The sequence below is a fragment of the Grammomys surdaster genome, unplaced genomic scaffold (assembly GCF_004785775.1).
Source record: "Grammomys surdaster isolate TR1022 unplaced genomic scaffold, NIH_TR_1.0 126176, whole genome shotgun sequence".
Lineage (NCBI taxonomy): Eukaryota > Metazoa > Chordata > Mammalia > Rodentia > Muridae > Grammomys > Grammomys surdaster.
The window spans coordinates 3124640-3135251 of NW_021620983.1; the positions used below are offsets into that span (position 1 = coordinate 3124640).

Consider the following 10612-nt stretch of genomic DNA (forward strand, 5'->3'; position numbering starts at 1 on the left):
AAATCACAGGAAACTTCTAAAAGACCAGACAGCCAAATGGTTTCTCTGTCATCTATTGATTTGCTTTTCTATAGCTCCAACTTCTTGGGGGTTTCCATAGGTCAGTCCTGACACATGACCCTTCGCCAGCCAGTGACTGTCACCTCCCTACTGGGATACAAGGAATGGCACTGGAAATGGGAAATCACTAGTAACAACCATGGAATTCCATTTTGTCTTGTTTCCTTTTCTGAGATTTCAACTTTGGACATTGTTCTAGTGTCATTTCTGTTGCTGTGATAAAATATCCTAGAAACAAGTGACTCAGGGGAGAAAGGGTTTGACCTGGTTCACAATTCCAGATTACACTCTATCACTGTAGGGAAGTCACAGAGGTGGGAGCTTGAGACAGCTGGTCACATAACATCCTCAGCTATGGGGTGAGAGATAAATGCAAGCATGCACACTTGCTCAGATTTCTCTTCACTTACACAGTTCACACCCACATTCATGTGGTTCTTCCACTTCAGCTAACCCAATTAAGAAAAATCTCTACCAGGCATGTCGTAGGCCAACCTGAGCTAGGAAACTTCTTTTGAGACTCTCTTTCAAAGTGATTCTAGATTGACATTGGGAATCATCCTGATCAGCCATCTACCGTATTCACTGAGGCAAGGTCTTTCAATCAAACCCAGAAGTCACCGATACGGCTAGTCTCACTTCCTCACTTGCTAACTAACCATGGTGGAGATGAACTGCCTTGGGGCCCAGAGACTAAGATACAGATAACCATAATGGCCAAAAGGATCAGAGTTGCCTGGGCTGATTTGTAGCTCTGTGGTCCAACATAGGGTAGGGGAGAGGTCAGGAGCAAGAGCAGGGAGAGGCACTTTGGATAATGGAGACCCAGGAAGAAGCCTTGTGCCCAAAGGACTGGGAGGAGAGTTAGAGGGCTTGGTGACAAAGACCTGGGCACTCCAGTCCTGCTTTCTCCTTCTGCCCTGCCCTATCCTGCCTCTCTCCTTTTCTCCCTCTTTCCCTCCCTCTCCTGTTCCTCCTTCCCTCTACCTCTTCTTCTTGCTTTTCCTTTTTTTATTGAGAGAAGTTCTCCCTGTGCAGCCCAGGCTGGATTCAAACTCAGGTTCTTCCTGCCCCAGTGTCTAACGTTCTAGGATCTGTGTGTTACCATTACCATGCTATAGAAGTCTATTTTCTACTTTTCTCAAGTTTCTCAAGGATTTCAGTACAGGACAGGTTGCATTTACTAAGGATTTTTGTTTAGCTTACTGTGGTTTCATTGGATCAAAAAGATTAAAACAAACCAGACCAAATAACTACAAACTCTCCTATGTGATATATGTGCATCAGAAAGACAAAATGTTTCAGAGATGCTAACTTACAAATACATGTTTTTATTTATTAATTTTAAAAAGTCTGTTTCATCTAGTGAAACATCTAATTCTTGGCCTAGATGATTTAGTGAGAAAGAGGCAGATTTATTGAGAAAGAAAACATTAGTGGTAGAAAAAGCTATGAGAGTAGATTCTGGTTCTGGTTCTAAAGCTCACCTGTATGTGTTTGGTGTACTGACGTACACATTTGTTTTTCACAAATATTTACTTAGTACATTGTGTTTGACTATACATAAAATGTATGCTGTTCATAAGTATACATATTTTTAATATTAAAATAGAATTTCAAATATGATTTGCAAAAATTATTAAATGAGAAAGTAACTGAGTAAAATGTTTGTCATACAAACATGAAGACCAGAATTCCCAGAATCCATGTAAAGGTCAGATGTTGTGGTGTGTAGTGTAATTCCAGCTCTGAATCTCCGGGGCTCACCAGCCTACTAGATGAAATTTCAGGCCAGTGAGAGACCTTGTCTCCATCCATCCATCCATCCATCCATCCATCCATCCATCCATCCATCCATCCAACCAGCCAACCAACTCACCCACTAGTCAACCAACCAACCCACCCACCAACCTACCCATTCATCTATTCATCCATTCATCCATCTATCTATCTATCCATCCATCCATCCATCCAACCAACCAGCCAACTTTCCCACCCCCTCACCAACCAACTAACCAACCAACCAACCAACCAACCAACCAACCAACCAACCAACAAGAAGTTGGATTATACCTGAGGTTGACCTCTGGTTTCTATAAGCACACAGTATGTACAGACTTACGCACACATGAACCGACACACTTTCATACACACAGTTACCCTTACACACACATAGTTCGCACACACAATTATACACACACACCACCACTCCACCACCACCACCACCACCACCACCACCACCACCACCACCACCACCACCATCACCACTACTTCCTGGTCTTTAGTTCCTGTGAGTCTATTTGCCAACTCTCATGACATGCTTTTGCTGCCTCAATGTAAGAGAAGAATCAGATGGCTACTTTACCTGTGTCTGTCAGTACTTTCAGGAAGACTTACAGGGTGAGGGGTACACACAATTCATGTCACAAGACAAAGTTACTCTATGGCATCCTTATGGCTCTCTTAGTTAAGGGTTGCCCACATAATTATTGTATAAAAGCTTTTAAAAAATATCTTTCGATCATTTTGACTCAATAGATATAGAAGATTTACTCATGGTCCATTTATGTTTCTGTGAGATGTGTCACCACATGTAGATTTGAGCTTCTCTTGCTACGTTAGCCCATGCACAGTGGTGAAGGATTTACTTCTGTCTCTGTGGCTCTGAGGGGGTCCTGATACCTCTGAAGCTGCTGGGCTTGACAAGAGTAGGTCTAGGCACTGCTCCTCATGCATACACACACACACACACACATATATATATATATCGAATTCCACATATTATGGAATATGCATTCTCCTACACTTGAAAAGTCAAACAAAAAAAGTAATGATGCCTTATGTGTGTATGAATGATGTGAGAGCCACAGGACAGTAGCTTTGGTACTGGGGATGTACTTTGGGGAACTGACTCTAAAGGGGCCTGGAGTGTTCTAGATGGATGATATGTTCAAGTCTAGATGGCATACAGTATATGTGTGCACACGTTTTTTTGAGAACCCTGAAGAACTCACATCTGATGCTAAGTTACCTGTCAATCACAGAGCAGTATTGAATTCATGCACGGCTCATCTGGCCAGCTGGGAGACGTTAAGGATCAGTTTAAAACTCTGAGGTTTGGAATACTGAATTGTCAGTGTTTGACAAGGATGAGGGGGCGGAGCTTGGCTATGTGCTGCACAGGTCCTTTCAGGTCTCTAGTGTAGGGGATGGGAAATAATTTCCTCCCAGTTCATCCATTTGATACTCGGAGAAGATGGAGGATGAGGTCCTCATTTCCTTTCTGTTGCTGTGTGGAAACACCCTGTGTGACCACGAGTACGCTGCGGGGAGGAAGGTTTGTTTCTTCTTCCCCATTCCAGGTCAAGGTAGTCACTCAGGGATGTCAGAGCAGGAACTCAATGCAGGAACTCTGGAGGAGCATTGCTTGCTCAGATAGTTTTCTTATATAGTCCAAACACGCTTGCCTAAGAATGGTGCCACCCACAGTGGGCTGGACCCTCCCACAGCCATCAACAATAAAGACAAATGCCACAGGCCAATCTGATCTGGGCAGTCCCTCAATTGAGATCCCTCTCCTTCAGTGACTCTAGATAGCACACAAAGAGGACTTCAAATAAAATAATAAAATACGAGTTAGCTGCAGGTGAACGTCAGCTATGGTTCTGTTAAGTCTCATGCTTCCTTTAAATCCACTTGTTAATAGCTGTCAAACCCAATTGTGATTCATGACCCTGTCCCTGTAGAGAGATTTATCAGACAGAAAACTTAAATTGTAGATTGTGTAGCTTCAGAATTATACAAATTCTTCATCACTTCTCACTCTTCTGAAGTTGGTGACAGACACTTGGCCCATCAGGATGATAAAGACAAAAGCATCTGATCAAACCATCTTATGCTTCCAGAGTTCTCTCGAGGAATCAGGGGTCTGCCTTTTTCCCTAAGCATGTTCCTCTGTTTCTGTATTTGTATTTGTGTTTGTGTTTGTATTGTGATGAGGTCTTTGCATAGCTCTGGCTGTCCTGGAACTCCCTCTGTAGACCAGGCTAGCCTCAAACTCAACAGAAATTTGCCTGTCTCTGCCTCCCAAGTGCAGAGGTTAAACATGTATGTAACCGCACCCTTTTAATTTTTGACCTAACATGGCTGATTTCCATTTTTCTCAAGTTACTCAACACACTGTTATCTGTTCAGATGCTTGATGTTGAGTTAGTTATTGAAAAAAAAAAGAATTGAAATTCTAGGGTGTTGATTTTCCAGAAACTTGAAATAATATGCATTATTTCTGTAACTGACAAGCTGTGTTAGCTATGGTTGAGAACTGTGGAGCTGTTTTGCACAGCATTGAGGACTGCCACCTTGGGCTTGTCTCCCAAGTCTAGAATTAAAATGAAAATTTCCTGTGGTAAATGGATATGGGGCATGCTATGAGCCTGAGATTTGTGCAGTGGACACGGGACACACCATGTGCCTGTGATTCGTGCAGTGTGGCTGATGTTTTTCTAGCTGCAGAAGTTCACAGCGTAAGCACTTCCCACCACAAGCAAGAAAATGCAACATCTTTGAATTGGAGACCTCTGAGTTAGCCATACATGGAAATTTCAGGAAGATTCTGTGGTCCACATTCCTGTGGCATGTGAGGGTGTGGGAGGGTGGGATATGCCCCTCTACCTTCCCGACGACACATGTTACGCATTAAGATGTTTGTGGCCTCTGGATTTTAATTTGTTGATGACAGGATCTGTATCTGGGGGGGGGTCGTCTAGGCTAACCTTCCTTATAATAATCATTTGGCTAACTGACTATTTTCCGTGCAAATCTAAATAAGATGCAGACGTGGTGTGCTGCAGATTTCTGTGTGAACCAGGGATAAGATTAACAAAGGAGCCTGTTCTTCAAGTGTGAGGAGATATCCCTTGGAGACTAGCATGAAAATATGCTCATCGGTGGGGTGGGGGCACTAGCTGGCATCAGTGACTTAAAGCCATCATTGCCTGCAACACCTTGCTAAGATGCGGGTGCACCACAGTGATTTGAAAATGATGGTTTGGATTGTTTGAGAGTTCTGGACAGTGGAGCCTCTGCCTCAAGATTCTTCTGCTAGAAAGCAGAGGGTACTCTCTTCGCCACGTTGTCCCTGCTTTATCCAGTCTTGGAAATTCTTCAAACGTAAACATTTTTTATTCCCTTTCTCTCTTTCTTTCTTTCTTTCTTTCTTTCTTTCTTTCTCTCTCTCTCTCTCTCTCTCTCTCTCTCTCTCTCTCTCTCTCTCTTTCTTTCTTTCTTTCTTTTGGTTATCTAAATAGCCATATAACAAAAGTTCCCAGGACTTCAAAATGAAGACCCAGGTTCATTTCTGCCCGGAGCCTGCTTGCCCATCAGGGAAATTGTCAGTGTTTCCTGCACTCTGAAGCGTATTACAGGAAAGCTTCCCTTTACGATCCCAGCAGGTTGTGCATTTGGGGAAGTTGATGAATTCAAAGAAGCTGCAACCTTTCCACGGTGCACTTGTGTGTAGCCGCAGTCGTTCACAGCCGTCTGGCGTATGCGCGTTCTTTCCAGCCATCTTTAAAATTATGTTATTCACTTGTTCCCTCCCGACCTTGTAAGCATTCCCACGTCTTACATTCTTTTGTCACTGGGATTTCTGTTGCCCTGAATCCCATTTTTATCTCCCCTCCCCTTGGCTCACACCCTCTACACTTCTGGAAATGAACATGCTTTGTCAGATGCCGGGGCCTCTATTCCAGCCAGAAGCTCGTTAGTGCTGGAAAAGTCAAGACTACTTACCACTTGCAAAGAACACTTGGCATTCGTTCTTTTGAATCCAGTTCCTTGCTGTAAGAGCTGAGACACGGGAAATAAGTTGGGACCTAAATCGTGGGAGTGACCGGGGACTCCCTTGGCTGGCTGACTGTGGTCAATGTGGAGGAGATGTGGTTTCGGATTGTGCTCTAGTGTGGATGGAGAAAACCCATGAGAAGCAAACTTAGGGAGTGACAGATAGCAATTCCTCACTGGACATGTTTGTGCTGGCCATCCCTTTCTATAATGGCGTCAGAAGAGATGGCTCTCCTTGGGATCTGAATAATGGATTTCTAGTCAGAGGAGACAAAAGGAATGCGCACTGTAGGAGGATTCAGGCTTCTCCTGGGGTGAGAAATTGTTTACCTTTAACTCCACTTCCAAGTTCATTTTGTGTTATGAAAGCCCCAAAGTCTGTGTAGCGCAGGAAGATGCTCGAATACCACATCTGACACTTTGTGTGCTCTTGGTACCCAGCCAGGACCTTGTCACCCTCCTGTGTTGTTGGTCATTTCTAAAGCCTTGAGTTTTACAACAGAGACTTCCTTCACTAGGCAGCCGACTCCAATCCCTCTAAGGATTCTGCTCAAGGATATTTATGGGACCTAAAGCACAAAGGTTGTTTGAGATGTAGGGAAGCCCATAAGCAAGTGAGAGCATCGGCGGCTGCACACACGCACACTCTTCTGACCCTTCCTGGGAGGCCTGTGTAGAAACCATTCCTTAGCTGTGCCTGCTGTGTTTGATGTCAAAGGATTTCACAGTTGACCCTCAGAGGCACAAAGTGAAGAGGTCAGCTTCAGTGTTTTGAACCAATTAAGATGGTCTCCAAGTCTCTCTTTATAAACAAAACAAACAACTGAAACCACTGAAGCAATCTTGTGGGTGACCCTCATCAAGGTGTTTACAGAGCAATGAGGACCCTGCCCAGGGCAGGGTCTTGTTTCTTTATCACTTAGTTATGTCACTTCTAAAACCGATGGTGAAAGGGCAGTCACAGAGAAACCACAGGGTGAATGTGAGTTTTCTCCAAGCTTCCACAGAATGGCTTGTGCTTTGGGGTTTTAAATTCTCTTTTCTTTTGAAGCAGGCTCTGGCTATGTTGCTTAGAGCATCTGAGCTCTGTCTGTCCTTCTACCTCAGCCTCTCATGGAGGGAGCGATAGACTCCATTCTCTCTTCCTGGTCTCTCTAGAGTTGAAACTCGAGGATTGAAACATTTTATAAGAGAGAGAGAAAAAGATAACCTTCTTAATTTGCTTATAGGGACGTGGTCACCGTCTTTGATTCTCCACTAGTAATTTGCTGTATCTTAGAGATAAAAACCGTTTCTTCTTGTTTGTCAAACCATTCCATAACACCTTAACTCCCAACATCCACTGCACCAATACGCCCTAGCCTTTGCAGTAATGAGTGAAAACATGGAAATCCCACAGATGCAGTGAGTTACATGTGGGGGGTATGAAGGCTGCAGCCAAGTCCTCATCGGAAAGCGAATAAGCCCCGCTGATGCTGTAGCCACCCATGCTTTGTGTGTGTTGACTGAGTCCTCTTCTTGTGCCAGGCAACAACGTCATGAGGACCATCCATGGGGTGGGAGAGATGATGACACAGATGGTACTCAGCAGAGGCTCCATCTTTCCAGTGAGTGTGCCCGACGTGCAGCCCAGCGTCCACCCCAGCAAGCAGGCGAGCCCTGGCGAGCAGGAGGATGTGACGGTGATGGATACCAAGCTGAAGGTTATCGAGATTTTACAGGTGTGTCCAGCATTGTCCTCAGAGTGTATGTGTGTGTGTGTGTGTCTGCATGTGTGTGTGTGTCTGTGTGTGTGAGTGTGTGTATCTGTGTGAGTCTGTCTGTGTGTGTGTCTCTCTCTCTGTGTCTGTTTCTGTGAGTGTATGTGCCTCTGTGTCTGTCTCTCTCTCTGTCTCTCTGTCTCTCTGTCTCTCTGTCTCTCTGTCTCTCTCTCTCTCTCTCTCTCTCTCTGTGTGTGTGTGTAAAACTTGTGGTAATCCTCCTGCCTCAGCTTTCTGAGTGCTGAGAATCCAGGTGTTAGGCATGATACCTGGTTTTGCCGTGTAACTCTGTTGAAATGCTATTGGTGTGATGTGATTCTGAAATGTTCTTTATATTCTGGAAGGCCGTTGCCCTCATTTTATTATTACTTTTAGGCGAGGAACAGCTGGCAATCTCACACGGATGCCGCTGTGCACACCCACCCTGTTGTTTTGTCCAGGAACTACACTAACGGCATCTAGCTACTGTGAAGTGCTTTGAGGTGATAACCCAGCTTTCCCTGTGCGTTTATTATCAGCTAGTACTGACTGAAATGAAGGCAGGATTGAGGCTGAAGAAGGATTTTGGGAAGACATAGTTGATGATATCCTAACCATGTTTCTGTGCTTGAATCATACTTGTGTGTTCCGCACATCCAGGTTTCTTGTTGTTACAGGAAACTCAAAAATTTTATGTCAGACACACTGGTATACTCCTATAATTCCAGCACTCAGGAGGCTGAGGCAGGAGGATTTCTGTGAGTTCAAGGCCAGCCTGTGCAACATAGCAAGACCCTGCCCCATCATTATTCACCACACATATTCATTGCCGAGTTATTACTTTACATAATCACCTCTCTTTGCGTTTCTAAGGGGCTGTGGATGCTTTTTTGTTTTTTGCACATTATCTAAGTTAAATATTTAGCCTTATCAATTTAATGAGCTCAGTTATTTCATTTACCAGACCCCTCATCACAGAAGCTATGATTTCCAGCATTTTTGTTTTGGGGTGAGTCTGGGAAGCAGGGTCATAGTACCTTTGTGACAACATTTATTCCAGAGTCAGGAATGGAACCTGTAGCTTTCAAGACTCTCTTAAGAATGTGAACAGAGTTTCCCAAATCTTTCGTCATCACTGAGTGTGGACTGAGCTCCCAGAAGCGGGTCAGCAGTCCTGGAAGGCTCCGTGCATTTCTCATTCAGAGTAATTAGATTTATAGTCATAACACATTTCCCAGTTCCTCCAGGGTTTCCAAAGGCCGAGTCCTGAGAAATGTTGGCTGGCTTCCCTATCCTGTGTTCATGGCCTTGAAAATTCATGTCGTGTTCTTACGCTGAAGCTGAAAAAGGGACCTATTGGGGGCCCAGTTCAGTGTTGTAACCCATCTGTCTGTGGCATCCCCCCACCCTCTCCCGGCCCCTGCCAGTGGATGACCACCGATGCGTGTGGCCTTCAATGGTGGCTTCAGCACCAGTGCCTCTCACGGTGACCCCAGGAGGAGCTGCTGTGTGCTGTAGCCGGAAGGCTTTCACCCAGCCCTTGGACAGTTTCCTCTGATGTCGTCTGACTTTCAGGCAGGATCTCCTATTTGACAGACCCACAACCTACTGCCTTCTCAGAGCGTCTCTTCAACAGTGCTGGCACTATCCTCACTGGCTGCTCTCGGCCAGGTCTTCCTCCTCAGGGGCTGCCCCTCTTTACCGCATTTAAATAAAACATGTTTTTCAGTGAGCATTGTCTTCTCCTTCCCTCTGACCTTATTCTCTCTCTACCTTTAAGCACTTTAAATTTGATTTTTATTTTGTTAAGACAAAATTTGTTTTGTAGGCTGGCCCAGACCTCGCTTTGGCTGGTCTTGAACTCATGAGAATCCTCCTGCCTCAGCCCCCAGTGCTGAGAATGTTAGGATTATAGGTGTGAACCACCATGCCCAGCCTTTTCTCTGTCTTACTGTTATCTGGCTCTTTATCTTACACTGTACCTTCATAATTAGAAACACTAGGGGAGCAAAGGTCAAGAAATGAAATCCTGTGAGTTCTCATCTCCAACAGAAGAGAGAGAGCTTCATTAGTGTCTCGTTGAATTCTTCTTTTCCTCCTTGGGCATTTGAGTTTTAAAAATCTCTTGTGTATTCAGCACCAATAGCCCAGCTTCTGCATCCAACCTCCTGCTTCAGGACCAAGCCTCAGGCTCTTTGTTAGTCAATGGTTCCAAATGTTGGTCTGCCCTACACCCTATCAATCCTCATTCACTGGAGTCTCTCTTCCACCATATGTTGTATTCACAGCAGGTTAACAGAAGAGTCGCTGTGGGGTTCGTTTTCCCTCCTGGACTTTATATTCATCAAGAACCACATTTACAACCTGGCCTCCCGAAAAACAGTATATTAAAAGAGATTTTAAATTTCTGCATGCACATGTGTGCGTGTGTACATGTGTGTGTGTCTGTGTGTGTTATGTGCACATGAATTCAGATGCCTGCAGAGGCCAGAAGAGAGTATTGGCTCTCCTGGAGCTGGAGTTACGGGGGGTTGTGCAGCATCTGACAGGGTGCTGGGATTCAACTTGAGTCCCTGCAAGTGCAGCGTCTTTCCTGTGCCGTGAGAGCTTTTTGTATACCTCATGTCTTCCTCTGCTTGGCAAACAAACATGGATGAACTTAGCTAAGGGTAGCTGACATGAGCTTGCTTTCATTTTGGTGAAGCATGAAGGACTTTAAAGTGCGGAGAAGAGGATGGTGGAGATGGAGGGGGAGAGAGGGAGAGGACAGGAAGGGGTAGGAAAGGATGGAGATGAGAGAGAGATAGAGAGATGGAGAGAGATGGAGAGAGAGAGAGAGGGAGAGAGATGGAGAGAGAGAGATGGAGAGAGAGAGATATGGAGAGAGAGAGATGGAGAGAGAGAGAGATGGAGAGAGAGAGATGGAGAGAGAGAGAGAGAGAGAGAGAGAGAGAGAGAGAGAGAGAGAGAGA

General features: G+C 44.9%; 1 protein-coding gene across 2 annotated transcripts in view; it reads left to right on the top strand.

Annotated features, from left to right (window-relative positions):
• Itpr2 (inositol 1,4,5-trisphosphate receptor type 2) overlaps window positions 1-10612 on the top strand; it is a 384041-nt gene that overhangs the window by 137090 nt on the left and 236339 nt on the right. For both annotated transcript variants that reach the window (XM_028757612.1, XM_028757613.1), the window contains exon 22: window positions 7429-7622. In XM_028757612.1, the coding sequence (XP_028613445.1) occupies window positions 7429-7622 (194 nt within the window). The remainder of the gene's footprint in view (window positions 1-7428; window positions 7623-10612) is intronic.